This window comes from Phaseolus vulgaris, chromosome 8, assembly GCF_051622355.1.
Source record: "Phaseolus vulgaris cultivar YP4 chromosome 8, ASM5162235v1, whole genome shotgun sequence".
Classification (NCBI taxonomy): Eukaryota; Viridiplantae; Streptophyta; class Magnoliopsida; order Fabales; family Fabaceae; genus Phaseolus; species Phaseolus vulgaris.
Window position 1 is genome coordinate 10517052 of NC_143505.1, and position 17898 is coordinate 10534949.

Sequence of the window (17898 nt, forward strand, 5' to 3'; positions counted from 1 at the left end):
GGCAATGCCATCTTTAAGCATCACTATTAAATAACTATGCACAGCTGAATTTATAAAATATTCAAGGATATTTTTAATGATAAGGAACAATTAAGGAATAGTCTAATAAATTCAACAATCTTTACTATAATAAATTATAAATAATTTTCATATTATATTAAAAAATAAATTTTAAATCTAATTTAATATTATAAAATTAATTTATAAAATAAAATTTTACATTCATTCTCATGATGTATTATGAAATATTTGTTTATTACACATAAAATTTTAACATATTAAATATAAAATAAATATAAACATTTATTAGATATTAAAATGTTATGATAAAATAAATACGATTGAAAATCCCTTATTAACTGGAGATCGATAATATTTCATTGATTGTATATAAGTAGATGCAAACTTCAATATTTTTTTATGACTTTATGTTATTAAGTTATTTCATGTATTTTAAATACATTAAAATTAAAAAAAAACTTATTATTACCAAATACTTTTCCAGCTATCACATGCCACAAAAACTTTTCATAACCTTTCAATCATGTTGATTGAAAGTTAACTCTTGTCTCATATAATATTCAAGCTCTTCCATCACCTCTCTAATTGACTTTTGGGAATGGTTATTGGCTGTAAACAACATGAATTGTGGGAAAAAAAGAAGAATTTTTGTAGCATGTTGGAACTTGGAAACCCCATGTTCTCTACCTTTCAAAAGCTGACACTGTTAAGACATTGTGGGACGAATTGAACGAAAGGTCAGCAATGACAAGTGCCTCCCTAGTTCCAACACTGTACAATCAAACATAAAATATTCATATGCTTCAAAAAGCAAAATATGGTTCAACCAAAATGGGGGGAAAAGAAGCATTAGTAGGAACAAAGAAAATTCAAAAATGTAGTTCATCACAAACATTTTGCTTTTACTTTTACTTTGTTTTAATCAAGCAACTTCCCTCAACCTCGTTTCTGAACTTGGTTGACTATTTAAAACATTGCAGAAGAAGAACATGTCGAATTTTCATTTTTATTTAAATTGTTAATTAAATTAAGACGATTTAAAAGCTAAGAATATAAGTTAAATTTTTATAAATAAGAACCTAAATTCAACCAATTAATTTAAAAAGTCCAAAATTGTAATTTATGATAAATTATAGGTTTGGTTTTCATGTGAAGTCGGTGATAAATTTATAAAAATATATGGGTAATAGTGAGAAACGCGTTTGGTTTGAAGTAATAAAATAGGAATAGGAAGAGGTTCTTGGGCACAGCACATTAGAGACATCACGTAACAGACGTTATGATGATGAGTAGTGTGGTGGCGAATGTAATTAAGTTAATTTTTGCGTGTTGGAAGGGATGTGTTTGTGTTTTGTGTCGGTGCGCATGTACCACACATTCTTTTCCTATAATATCTCATCATCTAAGCCACTCGCACAAACGCAATTCTTCTTTTCCATCCAAACTCTCCTCAAACACCAATAATGGATTGTCATAAAATAAAACAACTCAATTTCCAATAAATTAAATGCTTCTTTCACACACAAATTTCTTCTCCACTTTCTTTATGTAAATTATTGCTTCAAACTTATTTCACAAGCTTTCTTTCATTCTTTTTAATAACAAATTTTGCATATACAAATATATATGGATTCTTTTATATTTATATTTATATTTTATTTTATTATTTTAAAAATAGATGAAAAGATATATTTATTATTTTATGAGCAATTTTAATTTTATATTTAAAAAAATAACATAAAAGATATCATTATTTTTAAATTCAAAATTAAATATTGCAAAGTGAGGCTTGTTGAGGAGCATTGCACAATACATTTTTTCCTCCAGATCATCTTCACTTTTATTCCATTAAACACCTTTTTCGTTTTCTATTTTCATAGACAAAATTCAAAATATGAAAAGTCATAATTTTCTTCCAGAACGACGAAATCAACTAGTAAGTGTTGTTTTTCAATTAAAAAGTAGAATATGAAAATGCAATGTTTCAATTTACTTCTCTTTTTTATTCATTTATGTATGTCTTTGACATTGTAAGACAACAATTTAATCAAATTTATACAAAATTATTAAAGAAAACAACAACAAAAATAATAGTAGGATTTTGTTCATTGAATAAAAAGTAAAAATAAAACGTACCAGATAAAAGTGTGTCGGTGGAAGTAAGAGAGGTCAGATCGAAAGAGGGAAGAACAAACAAGCGAAACACTCACGTTTTGATATTTGATTGGGAGGGTTAAGAATAAGAAGAGTGATGGTGATGGAGGATATGGAGGGGAAATGATTGATAGTGATAAATGATAAAAACGATTTGACTAAGTTTCTTTAGGGTACAAAGAAAAGATAAGTATATTTTCTTATAACTAATTAAATATTTCTTATTTTATATATAATATTTTTGATAATTAATGTTAATTAAATAATTAAAAATAAATTTTTAATTTATTGATTAATGATGTTACATATTTCAATGGTAAAAATACACAGCCGCACCTCTATTCTCGCACTAGCTATAATGTTTTTTATAATCTTTCTCGTGAATGCGTATGGTCATCAAAATAATAGAACGAGTGCGGTTACTATTATTAAAAATGAAAAAATTTAGTTATTATATTAATTAAATTAAATATTATTTTATAAATTAAAAACTAATTATTATTATTAATAAAAAAATTTAAATTATATTTAACATTAACTATCAAGATTTTAATTATTAAATACTTTATATTCTAAATTAATTATTATAAAGACTATCTTAAAATTCTAAATAATTAGTATCTAAAATTTTATAACTAATTATTAATAATAAAAACATTAATAATTTTTTTAATTTATAAAATACTATTTAATTTAATAAAAATAATCAATAAGAGTTTAAAAATAAAAACCAATCTCATTAAATATAAATAAACTATTTTAACAGATAATTTAATATGGCATAATTAACAAACGTTATGTGAAAATACGACGGATAAAAATTATTAAATCGAAATTAATTTTATAGAACATAAATAACTAACTATTATATTTAATAAATTAGATACTATTTTATCAACTAAAAAATTATTAGTATATAAAATAGTATCTATTATAAATATAAATTTATAAATTAATTTTTAATTTGATACCTATTTAGCTATTAATTAATTTAGATTCTAAAATTGATAATTAAGTTAGATCACTTTAAAAATTTATTTATATCTATTGATCCGATCGGTCATCGGTGGTCGATGACGTCAGCAACAGAGAACCACGTGGACCACTCGAAGGGTGACACGTGGACCAGGTGGCAGAAAGGTCAGGGGGACGATCGCCAAGAGCGGTGATCGGTGGTCAGTAACCAAGTTACCACCGACAGATCAGGCGGCAGAGAGGTCGGGGGATAGATCACCCAGAATGGTGATCGGTGGTCAGTAGCCAAGTGGCCACCAGCAGACCAGTTCCCAGACTCGCGCCTGGAGGCAGAGCGCGAGAAGCGAATAAACACTGATCAGTCATCGGGTGTATTGTCATCGGGGTCTCGTGTTACACGCAGTTAAACTGGGACTGAGGTTCCCAGCGAGAGCGTTACGCATGGATCTCGCATGAGCACACCTCAGAGAATCATGCACGAGAGTGGCCTGAGGGAACTAGTAAGCCAATCAGTGATTGGTGATTCCCTCAACCCATTACGTGCGTGACATCGTGAAGGGTAAGTCGCCTACGCAGAGAAGCAACGTTTGGTGAGTGTGCCTAGACCAGCCACACCCGACGTTTTCCTAAGAGTATGCGATTTACCCAGATAAGAGAAACATCCTGAGTTACTCCGCAAGGGCGTAACTTAGGCACACAAAGAGAGGCGCTAGAGCCCTTCCAGTAAGTGACACGTGTGTGGTTAGATGTGAGTTGCAGGCCTCCACGTGTCATCATCTGAGAGGGGTGCGGTCCAGACAAAAGAGCACTCCGTACCACTGAAGGTACAGACAGGCGCAGCCAAGCGCAGAGACGCGCAGACATGCGCAGACTCTCACGCTCCCCACTGCTGATTCTGAAGGTACGCTTTCTCTGAAAAGCATAACAGGGTTCTGACACATGCCAGAAAAGCATAACAGAATCCTGTTATGCCCAGAAGCAGGGAAAGAGAGATAAAAGAGAGAATCAGGGGAGAGTGAGGAGAAAAAAAAAGAGAGACGAAAAACAGAGTGCAAGAGTTTTTCACACACACATTACCAGTTTTCTAGTCTTTGGTGGTTCTGTGGACTAACTTGATCGTCGGAGTGCAAACGGCCGCTAGAGGCGCCGTCTGTGTGTTTTGCAGGTCATGTTTGGAACAGCAAGAGAAGGTCATGAGGGTGATTCTGCAGAAGACGCAGTCGCGTAGACAGGGCAGAGAGTGCTACGAAGCGATTCCTCCCCGTTCGAGTTGCCGGCAGGATCATTTGGCGCCCACCGTGGGGCCTGATATAAAACATCAGTCCCACCACACAAGTTTTTCAGTTCCAGTTGCAGTTTCCAACCTAGTTCCAGCCCTCAAATCGCAGATAGTCAAGGGGGGCTTCCTGAAACCACGAACATGAGACCCGCACGCACTAGGAGCGAAGAGATGACCATACGTCAAATCGTGGAGAAGCCCTTCAATCAGTGAATGAAGAAGCCAAGGCTGACCAGTTAAGGCCATTCCTTGAGCGTGGAATGTGGCAAACCTTAAGTTGTACTTCAGTAAAGTCAGCCTAGCTCAGTGTCAGTGCAACCACTCGAGCATAGCCGCCCCGTGAGTAAATGGTTACCTAGTGCCAGGTAAGACAGGGGCATGAGTACCATGCGGGAGAGCCCGTCAGCTCGACCCAAGGGTTCGGGGGAGGTCATCGGTGATTGGGCACAAGAGGTGAGTCGTGAGCTCAACTCAGATGTTGGTCAGCCCAGAAAAGGGTCATAGAAGTGTTGGACGACGAAGCCTCTCGGTGAAAGGTCAAGCCATCAGGACAATTCCTCTAAAAGGTACATTACAACTCATGTGCACTGACCCTTGGCTCAGAGGCAATCTGGACATGGGCACCCTAGATCGCAGCCCACCACCGGTGTGGATCAAGCCTTTGAACAGACGGAGATAGAAGGGCTAAAGTCTACCGTTAGAGTCAACCAGCAAGAAGAGGCCTCGGCCAGTCAAGATGTGGCTTGAGAAGGAGATCAACGACAAGACATTTTAAGTTGGGGAAACTTTAGAGGGCGAAACACAAGACCAGATTGCCAAGGTAATAATTAGAAGTAATTTCAGTTAAAGCAATTTTTCGAGGGGCACTCTTTAAGAAGTAGTTTCAGTAAAAACAGTTTTATCAAAGTTTCCAAGTTATTTAAGTTCGCATGCTTATATTGTTTTAAGTTTCCAGAAAAAAGACCCCTTCGCTTTTATGAGATTTAAGGCAATAGTTAAAGTTTGAAAGCCCCCATCGTTTTTCGGCGATCGGTGGCAGTAGTTAAAGTTTTAAAGTCCCCATCGTTTTTCGGCGATCGGTGGCAATAGTTAAAGTTTTAAAGTCCCCATAGTTAAAGTTTCAAAGCCCCCATCGTTTTTCGGCGATCGGTGGCAGTAGTTAAAGTTTTAAAGTTCCCATCGTTTTACGGCGATCGGTGGCAGTAGTTAAAAGTTTTAGAGACCTCATCGTCTTTTGGCGATCGGAGGTACCAGTAGTGCAAAAAGCCCTCAGCGCTCTCGTGCATTTTGAGGCAAGAGAAGAAGTCCTCCTCGCCCTTGAGCGAGTGCAGGCGAGATAGAGAAGAAGCCCTCCTCGCCCTTGAGCGAGTGCAGGCGAGAAAGAGAAGTTCTCCTCGCCCTTGAGCGAGTGCAGGCGAGATAGAGAAGAAGTCCTCCTCGCCCTTGAGCGAGTGCAGGCGAGAAAGAGAAGTCCTCCTCGCCTATAGCGAGCGTAGGCGAGAACATATTAAGAAGTCCTACTCGCCTAGAGCGAGTATAGGCGAGAGTTCAGAACAAGATAACAGTTAAAATCCGGGCGTCTAGTCCTTGAGCAGGGGTTAAGGGATTCCTTCGGGACGCCCCCTCCTCAAGTATGAATAGCTAGCCCCGGTACGAGATGAGATTAAAAGTCCTCAGTGCATCCAGGGGAAGAGGAGATGTAACCCCTGGGCAAGTTGAGGCACCAGAGAAAGTCCTTCTCACCCTCGAGTGAGTTCAGGCCAGAATAGTTTGCAAGTCCTCAGTGCATCCAGGGGAAGAGAAGATGTAACCCCTGGGCAAGTTGAGGCACCAGAGAAAGTCCTTCTCACCCTCGAGTGAGTTCAGGCCAGAATAGTTTACAAGACCTCTTTGCTTAAGCGAATTGAGGCAAGTTCGAAAGTCTTCAGTGCATCCAGGGGAAGAGGATGTAGCCCCTGGGCAGGTTGAGGCACCAGAGAAAATCCTCCTCGCCCTCAAGCGAAGTTGAGGTCAGTTAATAGTTATCAGTTAAATCCTCCTCGCCCTCGAGCGAAGCTGAGGTCAGTTAAATAGTTATGAGATAAATTATCCTCGCCTAGAGCGGGTGCAGGCCAGAACAGAATACAAGACCTCTTTGCGTAAGCAAATTGAGGCAAGTTCGAAAGTTTTCAGTGCAAAACCAGGCCAACAAAGTTTTAGGCGATGACCTAGAAATACACATGTCACTTGACAGATCAGGCAAGCGAGATTTCAGATACTAAAAATGACTCCCGCCTACTGCTCAGTGATCGCACAACAGATAAGTTATCAGGGTGGAAGAAGTCACAGGGTGGCTGAGGTAGGTTCGTAAAAGACGCCTCACTACCCAGATCAAGTTGTTTCAAATTAAAGGCTCAGGGGAGGCAGAGGGAGGTCCGTTAAAGGCAACTCTCCTCCCAGAATGAGTAGAATTGGTAGCTCAAGGAACGAGGCCGCTCCCCAGAGGACGCCTTAGCAGATAAAAAGGAAAATAGCATCCAAAGAAGCCCACGGCTTTGTGATTGAAACTCGAAAGAAGAAGTACGCGGCGAGAACTAAGTTAGCAGATTTTGAGGCGATGACATAGAAGTGCGCATGTCACTTGGCAGATCAGGCGAGCTAGATTTAAGATACTAAGACTGACCCACGCCTACTGCCTAGTAAGTGATTTTGCGTTGAATGTTATTGTTATAAACTAATAGTTTGTCTAGTTAAGTTGATTTTCACAGAGCTAAGCACCAGTTGGCGCTAAGTCGATTTCTTCAAAGCAAGAGTTAGTCAGTTATATCAGATGATTACACAGCAGATAAAAGCAAAACCATGTGCACATTTATGTGTGTTGAAGAAGAAAATGAAGCAGTGAAAACGCGCGCCTATTTGAATAAGAGAAGCGCTAGCGACGCACAGCGCTGGCCGTTGATGGGGCCACGTGTCGCGAAATTAAGAAAGGAAGTCCAAACGTTAAAGAAGCAGCACATGAGGTGGCACGTGAGGCGGCCCCACTTGCCACGTGGACTGAGGGCACGACCACTTAGTCTCTTCGCTGAGAACGAGTTCTCGACTCGAGACTGGGGGGCTTGTGATCCGATCGGTCATCGGTGGTCGATGACGTCAGCAACAGAGAACCACGTGGACCACTCGAAGGGTGACACGTGGACCAGGTGGCAGAAAGGTCAGGGGGACGATCGCCAAGAGCGGTGATCGGTGGTCAGTAACCAAGTTACCACCGACAGATCAGGCGGCAGAGAGGTCGGGGGATAGATCACCCAGAATGGTGATCGGTGGTCAGTAGCCAAGTGGCCACCAGCAGACCAGTTCCCAGACTCGCGCCTGGAGGCAGAGCGCGAGAAGCGAATAAACACTGATCAGTCATCGGGTGTATTGTCATCGGGGTCTCGTGTTACACGCAGTTAAACTGGGACTGAGGTTCCCAGCGAGAGCGTTACGCATGGATCTCGCATGAGCACCCCTCAGGGAATCATGCACGAGAGTGGCCTGAGGGAACTAGTAAGCCAATCAGTGATTGGTGATTCCCTCAACCCATTACGTGCGTGGCATCGTGAAGGGTAAGTCGCCTACGCAGAGAAGCAACGTTTGGTGAGTGTGCCTAGACCAGCCACACCCGACGTTTTCCTAAGAGTATGCGATTTACCCAGATAAGAGAAACATCCTGAGTTACTCCGCAAGGGCGTAACTTAGGCACACAAAGAGAGGCGCTAGAGCCCTTCCAGTAAGTGACACGTGTGTGGTTAGATGTGAGTTGCAGGCCTCCACGTGTCATCATCTGAGAGGGGTGCGGTCCAGACAAAAGAGCACTCTGTACCACTGAAGGTACAGACAGGCGCAGCCAAGCGCAGAGACGTGCAGACATGCGCAGACTCTCACGCTCCCCACTGCTGATTCTGAAGGTACGCTTTCTCTGAAAAGCATAACAGGGTTCTGACACATGCCAGAAAAGCATAACAGAATCCTGTTATGCCCAGAAGCAGGGAAAGAGAGATAAAAGAGAGAATCAGGGGAGAGTGAGGAGAAAAAAAAAGAGAGACGAAAAACAGAGTGCAAGAGTTTTTCACACACACATTACCAGTTTTCTAGTCTTTGGTGGTTCTGTGGACTAACTTGATCGTCAGAGTGCAAACGGCCGCTAGAGGCGCCGTCTGTGTGTTTTGCAGGTCACGTTTGGAACAGCAAGAGAAGGTCCTGAGGGTGATTCTGCAGAAGACGCAGTCGCGTAGACAGGGCAGAGAGTGCTACGAAGCGATTCCTCCCCGTTCGAGTTGCCGGCAGGATCATCTATAATTGATATTGCTTTTAGATGTGTGTTCATCTCATATGGGAAATAATCTAGGCAGAACTTTAACCACTATAAAAACCTTGTTCATTATAAAACTATTCCAAAAAGTACTTTATATAGGGAAAAATGCCTTTATTTATAGTAAAAGGACTTCACTATAAGCAGAAAAATAGTTATTATTGGAGAAAAAGGGAAAAATATATCCCACAATTTCAATTTAAAGTTAAACTTGGCAGATCTAGACGAGACACATAGTCCAGAGACAAATCCACGCTCTTTCTATTTCATTTAAGTTCTTCATTTTCATGATAAAATCAAACCAAAATTGAAAAAAAAAAAAAACCTAATTAAGGTATTTACACATTCAAACTTGTAATGTTTTCAAATAAATATTTTTATTAAAATCATTCTCAGCAGAAAACTTTATTAATTAGTTAAAACACGTTTCAATTAGCTCAATTTAATTATGTTGGTCCACGTAATAAATAAGAGAATTAATGAATTACTAGCCAATCGATCTACCTGCCTTATCTAAATGGTCCATGTTTTTCTTATTCATAAATGGTCGGTTTAATTTTTAAAACAAAATCGTTAAAAAAAGAACATCACATTGTTAATGGCAAAAACTGCCACATATACTTATAAAAAGTCAGAATATGTTATTAAATTGATTTTTTTTTCCAAAAGATTAGTTGAGATTAATTAAGTATTATATAATATATATATAATATATATATACATTAAATAAATCACTACAAGAAAATCATTAAATAAAAATCAATTTTAGAGACAAAAAATAATTAGTTGTTATATTGACTAAATTAGATACTATTTTAAAAACTATTTTTTTTTCTAAATTAGTTTCTATTATTGTTAAATAGTTTCTAAATTGGTATCTAATTAACGGGTTTTTGCCAAATTTAGAATCTAAATAATTGGTAGTTAAAATCTTGGTAGTTAAGTAGATGTCAATTTAGAAACTATTTAACAATAATAGAAACTAATTTAGAAACCAAAAATTTGTTTAGTCTTTAAAATAATCTCTAATTTAGTTAATATAGCAATTAATTATTTTTTGTCTCTAAAATTTGTTTCTGTTTGATGATTTTTTTGTAGTGTATATATATCAATTACTATAATTAATATACATTATAAGAAAATCATTAAATAGAAACTAATTTTAGAAACAAAAAGTAATTAGTTATTATATTCACCAAATTAGATATTATTTTAGAGATTAACAATATTGTTGGTATTTAAAGTAGTTTTTACACTAGTACAAAATAGCTCATTAACGACGGTTAAAAAGATCATATAAAAACGGTTCTCGAATCATCGTTATTGCGGGTGTCGTTATAAATAAGTTGTTTATAATGACGATTCTATAACCGTTGTTATAAACCCACATTAACGACACACGTGTAAAAACTGTCATTTTGCCAAACAAATAAACAAATAAAAAAACACACTTATAAGTTTGGAACAGTCGTTATAAATGGTTATGACGGACTTTTAAAGACGGTTCGAGTGAGAATCGTCGTTATAAGTGTATTTTTTTAAAAAAATTTATTATAATTGTATACTCATTTTAATCCTGCATAAAACATCAATTTTTCAGAACAATAATGCACGTAATATCATAATTTAAATATAAATGTGTACAAAAAGTTCTATAACTATATGAAAATGTTTTATGTCATTCTAAAGTGTTATATATGGTTACCTTAAGGTGCATCAAAATGAGTTTCCTTGCATTTGCAGTTGCATTTCTCCTTTCACTAAAGATGTTATATAAAAAATAAACACTGAAATAATAAGATTTTATGTTAAAACACACAGATAACATTATGTAATGTATAATAAATTTGTGAATGTAATATAATCATAATTATAATAGTTTGATAAATCTCTAATTTATACTAGGAAATCATGCAAAATTTCAGAATTTACAAGTGAAAGTATGAGAACTAAAACTTAAAATACCTGAAAAGACCTAAATAATACTTAAAAATTTAAAAAAACAATACTAAATGGTGGATTTTTGGATTTTTGGTCGACCCTAATCCTCCTCATGAATTGACAACTTGATTTGTTACCTCGTTTTGAACAACTTTCATTTTTTACACGTTTCCATCCAACTTCTATATCAAAAGTTATGGTTGTTTGAAGTTTCTTTATGCTAACTTTTGCCAACTCCAAATATATTACTCTTCTCTTCAATGTTAGGACTCCTCCATCAAATATCCACTAAATGAAGTTTCCACAAAAAAAATTGGATCAAAAATCACTTTCTACCTATTTTAATGAATTTTACAATATTGTCTCAATTATGCAAACCAAATGAGTCTTGCTTTCTTTCTTTTTAGTGATGATACATACCTTAAACTACTAACTAATCAACACATAACATTCAAATATTTATTATAAAATAAATTTAAAATTCTAACTAACCTTCTATAGTGGTTTAGTGTTTAGGTGTTGTCAGCATGCAAAGGTGCAGTGAAGACGTGAAGAAGAAAGGAGGCGAGACAAAGAAGAATGAAGGAGTGAAGAAGAATGAAGGCGCAAACGAAGAAGTGGGAGCGCGAGATTTTAAGAATCAACCAATTAACGACGGTTCAGGTTGGACCGTCATTAAAAACCCAAACACTCTTATAACGATAGTTCAAGGAGTAACCGTTGTTTAAATAACTAAATAATTACAACTTTGCCACCACACTTTTTTTAACTATGGTTTTGTAAAAACCGTCTATATATTGAGTCGTCTTATTGATATTTTTTACTAGTGTTATTTATAATAAATAATTTTTAAATTGATATTTAATTAGGTGCCAAAGTTTTAGTTACCAACTAATTGGGGAGGGAAACTAATCAAGTCAATGTTAGTATGGTACAATTTGCAAACAATCTCATCTTTCTCTGTAAGGCATATGTAAAGAATATTATGCTTATTACATGCAAATTGACATGTTATGTTTCATAGTGATGTCTAATGATAGCTTTTTATTAAAAAAAAGAAAAGAAAAGAAAAGAAATGCACATTGAGATGCTTTGGATTAGAATTTGCCTTAAGGTAAACTTTATTAAAATAAAATAACTGCTACAGACATGGATAATAGGAGAGTAGACAAGTATTCTGAGATACTAAACTACATCACTATGGAAGTAATGTTTAAATATTTGGGGGTACCAGTAAGGGGGATCATAGATCCAAGTTTTTTTTTGGAAAGAAATGGTCAACAAGGTCAAAAAGAAATTTTCCCTATGGAAAGGAAAACATCCTCCCTTTGTTAGCAAAGTCACTCTCATTAAGTCCGTAATTTATGTTATACTCCTTTATTATTTGTCTTTGTTCAAATTACCAATTGGCGTGTACAAAGAGATTAGGAGAATATGAGTAAATTTCTTATGGGGTTGGGGATATACGAAACGAGAAAACTTGCTTAGGTAAAATGGGATAATTTGTGCAAACAAAATCAGAGGGGGCTTACAAATAAAGGACCTAAAATTTTTTAACATGGCTTTATTACAAAAATAGAAATGGAGACTAGGAGGGGAGGAACAAAGTTTATGGAAACTTATTCTTGAGTCCAAATATGGTTCTTGGAGAGGGCTTGAGGAACCACATGATTCAAGTCATGACTCATGGTGGTGGAGAGATATTAGAAAGATGTGTGGGGGTGACTCAAATAATTGGCTTGATATCAATAGAAGCTGAAAAATTGGAAGTGGGAACAAAATAAGGTTTTAGAAAGATTTGTGGTTAGGTGATGAATCATTAAAAGATAGCTACCTTAGGGTATATTCATACTCGGTAAGTAAAGAAGGGCAGTAGACAAATTTGGAACTTGGGGGTGATGACCATTAACAATGGAAGGTAGTTTGGAGAAGAGAGTAGTTTGAATGGAAGCATGAGATGGTGACATTATTTATGAATAAACTAGAAAGAGTTAAAATGAGTAATCAAGGGAATGATTAATGGCTTTGAAGGGATGATGACAATTCTAAAATATATATAGTTAAATATGCATATTTAAAGTTTCTTTTACAATATCCCCAGGAGCAAGAGTTCTCTTTTGTAGATTTTTGGAAATCAAAAGTTCTATTCTCAACCCATTTTTTTATATGACGTGTAATTATAGGTAGAATTGTCATTTATGATAAATTACAATCTAGGGAATTCAGGTAGGTGAAGGGCTCTGCTTCTTATGTAAGACATAGTTGGAGAATCGAAGTCATTTGTTTGTTTTTTGTAAGGTTGCTGCCAACGTGTGGCAACTAAGTGATAAGTGGATAGGTAGACATTTTACGCATAACAATATGCCAAATCAACACTTTAATCAATTTAATATATGTGTTCTGAGGGAAAAAGAAAACGAAATTTGGAGATGCATGTGCATTGTTGTAATACAGGAAATATGGAATCACATAAACAATTTCATTTTTAGAAGGAGAGGAAAACTTCATTGTGGCACATATACCCAAATACATTTTTCTCCTATCCTGAATGATGCCTTAATCCTATAGAATGTCTAAAATCTATGAAGTAATCCATTGGTGCGGTTTCTAGGTGATTCTTCGAGCTAGTATGGGTCATTCATGTCTTTTTTAGATAGGTTATGCTCTGCTCTCGTTCGACTCTGTAGTTGGCTGCCCCTTGTGGTTGGTCAGGAAGATGGGCAAGACTATGCTTCCAAACCTGGGTATTTTGATTATATTATGCTTGTGGTAGCTTTTTGGTTTTGCAGGTTGTGTTAAAGATTGTGTATTGAGGACCTTGTTTGGGTACATGATGTCTTGTGCTGTATCAGGGGCTCCTCTTCAGGTTCATGTGCAAGGAACCAGTAATAATTCTATGTTTTCATGAGTTATGTTTGCCTAGCCCTATGACTTTTGCATGTTTTTTTGTTGATCCGGTCATCATCTATGTGTTGGAAGAATCTTGTGAGTATGTTTCTTAACTATTTTGTCTCTATATAAATTTTGTTTTTGTTGTGGGGCGAGGATTGCTCCTAGAAGCGTATTTTGTTAATGTTTTTATACTGAGAAAATCTCCTATTTGTATAAAGACACCTAAGCTTAGATACAAGATTTTTTTTATGAGCTTGAGGTTATGACTCAATGGTTTGAATGTTTTTTGTGCGGTTCGGAGTATCCTTATAACTCTCATTTATTAAATTTTTTATTGTCAATAAAAAAAATCATTATTACATTTAAATTATTTGTTTATAAATTAAAATTAATTTATCCAAAAATTAAAAGTTAATTTCTTAAAATTTATATAAGGAAACTTATATCAATTAATTTATATATAAAACTAATTTTAACTTACATATAAAAATAATAATATATTTTAAATATTTTTATATCAATATTTATAGAGAAAGTTATAGATAGGTTAACAATCTGGTTCAACTCTAGCAATCAAAATTAATATTATCACACATAGTTGTAAAACGATCAAATAAAATTTTGTGAGATGAAAAAAAAAATGCTTTAATAGCTTTTGGTTCTTTAATTTGTAATTAATTATTTCATCTCGATGTATATAAAATATAATTGCACTTATCGTTTACTAAATTTCAACTATAGCTTTTACATATTTGAACAGTATATGAGAGTATTATATTTATATTTACAAACTCTCATTTAAAAAACTAAATAACACTTACACATGTCATTCAGAATAAAAGCCACATAAAAAAAAAGTGTTTTAATAGATATCTAACACATATACCCTACACACACCGCACGCACATAAATTTGTAGACAAAAAGTTATCATGCAATCTTAGCTTTTCTATTTTGAACAAACACTTCCTTTTTTATTACTGATCTCTGTGATCTTCCTTTTGTTATCTTTAAATTATTTTATTAATAAAAAAATCAACTCTCACAGAAGACACGGCTTAAAGAATGTTACCACTTTAAAGTCATAAGTTCATACCCAACCTGAAATTCAGCATACTAATTAACATGATCATGATGATGTGCTAGCTCTCTCACATGCACATAGGGTCAATGTCATGAGTAACCTTTTCGCATATGAACTCTTGCATGCAAACATCAATTACTTAATTAGCAATGCAAAATCTCACATCCATATCCATAACTTGAAGATGATCATGATTCAACTGAAACTGATTTTTTGTTTTTGTTTTTGTAGTTTCTGTCTGTATGTTCTATCAGTAATACACAATCAAGTCCTTGGAAAAATAATGAAAAAGATTTACATAACTCACGCACGCTTCACATATTTTGTACAATTTCGTGTTATGATCAACCTTGGTAGCTATGATGTGAGGTGATGCCACAAGAATCATTCAATCATCATAGATATCTACCTCTCTTCATTTTCTGAGATCAATCTCAACCATAACGTCGTTTTCAAAGCTAACTGGGACACATGGCTGGGCTATAATGCTTGCACCGACACCCTCATGAACACGAGTTCACAACAATTCATCACTTAAATCAAAAAAACCCTACTTCAGCTTCACACCCATTGTGTAAATATGTATAAGGGAGAGTAGCATCACGTATATATTTACGTACATACACATACATATACATATATATTATATATTAAAAACCATTTTTTAGTGTTTTTGTTTAGTAGCCAAAAGTGAATGAAAACCACTTTGTGTAATAGTGACTCATTTAAGCAAACCTTGAAATTGAGCTTCTCCACATATATGGATAGACATTATGATGAGTTATCTTGTGACATGTTTTGTGAATCTTTTTCCCGTTTTCGGTTGTTATAGTTAGGAACATCAAATTATATATATATAAAATATTTTTATCTCTCTACACCTACTACAAGAATAGAATCTCTATGAAAGCATCATTATGGGATCAACATTGGTCCTCTCTCAATTATATTGCATGACAAATAAAAAAGTAACACATAATTATTTGCCTATTTCGAAATAAAAACAGCAAGAATATCCTACAACCAATTTTTTTTCTTCTTTTTGTTGTTGATTCTTTTCATTACTTTGGCTTGAATAGGTAATTGAAATAAAGAATATGAGATATATATATATATATGATAAACATGGTAAAGCCAAGCACAAGAAGCATAAAGTATGGATATAAATTAATGGTGAAGATATATAAATTGAGAGTTCTTAGAACAAACCTCTTAAATTAAGCTTTGGTTGAAGAGAAGAAGAAAGACAATAAAAGCTAGAGCTAATATACTACATCTCTTCTCTTCTGAGCTTGTTGAGAAGAGCTGTGATTAGAGCATCTCTCTTGTCAGCCCTAACTTCTTCCCTAATCCTTCTTTGATCTTCCCTCTCTCTCCATCTCTGGTCCATCATCATCCTCTCATTCTCCAATGCCTCCATGGTTTGCCTCCACTCCATCTCCTTCATCCTCCTCTCATTCTCCCTCGCCTCAAACGCCTCCATCCACTGTGCCTCCATCTGCATCTGTTGCCTCATGAACTCCTCCATTATCTCCTTCAAACTCTCCATATTGCTACTGCTACCACCTCCAATTACCATCTTCCCCTTCTTCTTCTTTTTCATCATGCTACCCTTCTGATCTCCCTCACTCTCTTCATTTCCCTCTTCCTCATCCTCCGATGAAAGCTGCACCCCCTTCTTCTTCGACCCTCCTTCTGCTTCTGCCCACAACATTCTCTGCATCCTTGATGTGAAAATCCCTTGAAGCTCATTGTAAAACGGGAACTGCTGCCTCATCGCCTCTGTCTCTATCGCTTCACACCCCTTTAAATCTCAACAACAAAAAAAGTAGTACTATCACTACACAAACCCCATTAAGAAAAACTCATAACATGTATAAAAACCACATCGCCAACACACATTTTTGAATCAAAATATACATATATTAATTAAACCAGCGATCAAATGAATTCTATTAAATTCTTGAAAATCCCCACCTGCTAGATATATATCAACTGAAATCATAAACAAGTGATAGTCTTAAACCACACAACGATCGAAATCATGAACACGTGGTAGTCTTAAACCAGATATTAATCAGAATCGTGAACATGTGGTAGTCTTGAACCAGATACTGATTAGAATTTATAAACACGTGATAGGCCAGGATAGAAAAGGACAAAGATATGCGATTCTTAAGAAGAAGAACATGAGTTTTATTTGGGTTGATGTGATTAATATGACATGTATAAATGAATGGATGAATGTTATAAAAATACCTTATAGCGGGTAACGAGGTTTTTCCACTTGCACTTGCACTGTTCTGCACTTCTATGGAAACCCTTTTCCTTCATCCGGTTGGAGATGACTTCCCAAAGCTGTTTGTTCCTCTTTGTCTCCATGAAAGTCTGATCCAGCTCCGCACGGATCACGAGGAACTCTTTTGTCTCCTGGATGCTCCATTGGGGAAACCTATCCGTGGCATCCACGTTAGCACTGGTTGTGATGTTGTGAGGGTGGTGATGCTGCTGTTGCTGTTGATGTTGCTGTTGATGTTGCTGCTGCCGGTGATGGTGATGGTGATGGAGATGATGACCCTCCATGAAAAATTGAAAACGAAAACAAAAACTAAAGATCGAGAGACTCAAATCCAATACAGAAGAGGAAGAAGGAGAAGAGGTGGCTCTGAATGATCTAGAAAAAAGTTATTGAAGAGTGTATTTTGGTTATGGAGGAGAGAGAGAGAGAAGCAAAAGATGAGAGAGAAAAAGATGAGGAGAATATATATGTAGGTATAGGTGTGGTGTGAACATCAGGTGTGAATCGCGTAATAAAGAAGAGAAAAAAAAAACAAAGAGATTTTCTTTAGCTTAGTTGTCCAAGCCAAAGTGTTTCTTTATTTCAAGGACGAAATCTTAGAAATCAAAAAATTAAAGCTATCTATATTGTTTTTTTATTCCTAAATAATAACACCAAGATTGCTTCAGCTACTTCTAATAATCTTATATCACTTTTAATAATCTCATATGCCTTAAAATCAAAGTTAATAATAATTTATATATACATTTTTTTCTTTAATTAATTAATATATCTTTTAAGAACAAACTCGTCATAAATTTTAAATTTTAAAACTGATATCATCTAACAATATTATCTCAAAACACTTGATTAATTAGAAAAAATTATTATAAACTAGGAACATTTTCTTCAAAGGACTTACTAATCTCACAAAAAATTATTATA

The 17898-nt window shown here is 35.5% G+C and overlaps 1 protein-coding gene across 3 annotated transcripts; it reads right to left on the reverse strand.

Annotated features, from left to right (window-relative positions):
• Positions 1-14866: 14866 nt before the first annotated feature.
• LOC137826273 (trihelix transcription factor GT-3b) lies at positions 14867-17570 on the reverse strand. Of its 3 annotated transcripts, none has more exons than XR_011083471.2 (3): positions 16935-17570; positions 15885-16479; positions 14867-15208 (listed from the first exon to the last, which is right to left on the reverse strand). XR_011083471.2 is itself a non-coding variant. In XM_068632181.2 (2 exons), exons 1-2 carry the CDS (start codon positions 17256-17258, stop codon positions 15946-15948), a joined length of 858 nt encoding a protein of 285 aa, XP_068488282.1. In that variant the 5' UTR covers positions 17259-17405; the 3' UTR covers positions 15819-15945. The 3 variants fall into 3 exon arrangements, 1 of the variants encoding a protein (XP_068488282.1); XR_016515205.1 differs by having other exon boundaries at positions 15885-16487; positions 16935-17413; XM_068632181.2 differs by lacking the exon at positions 14867-15208 and having other exon boundaries at positions 15819-16479; positions 16935-17405.
• Between the last annotated feature and the right edge of the window lie 328 nt (positions 17571-17898).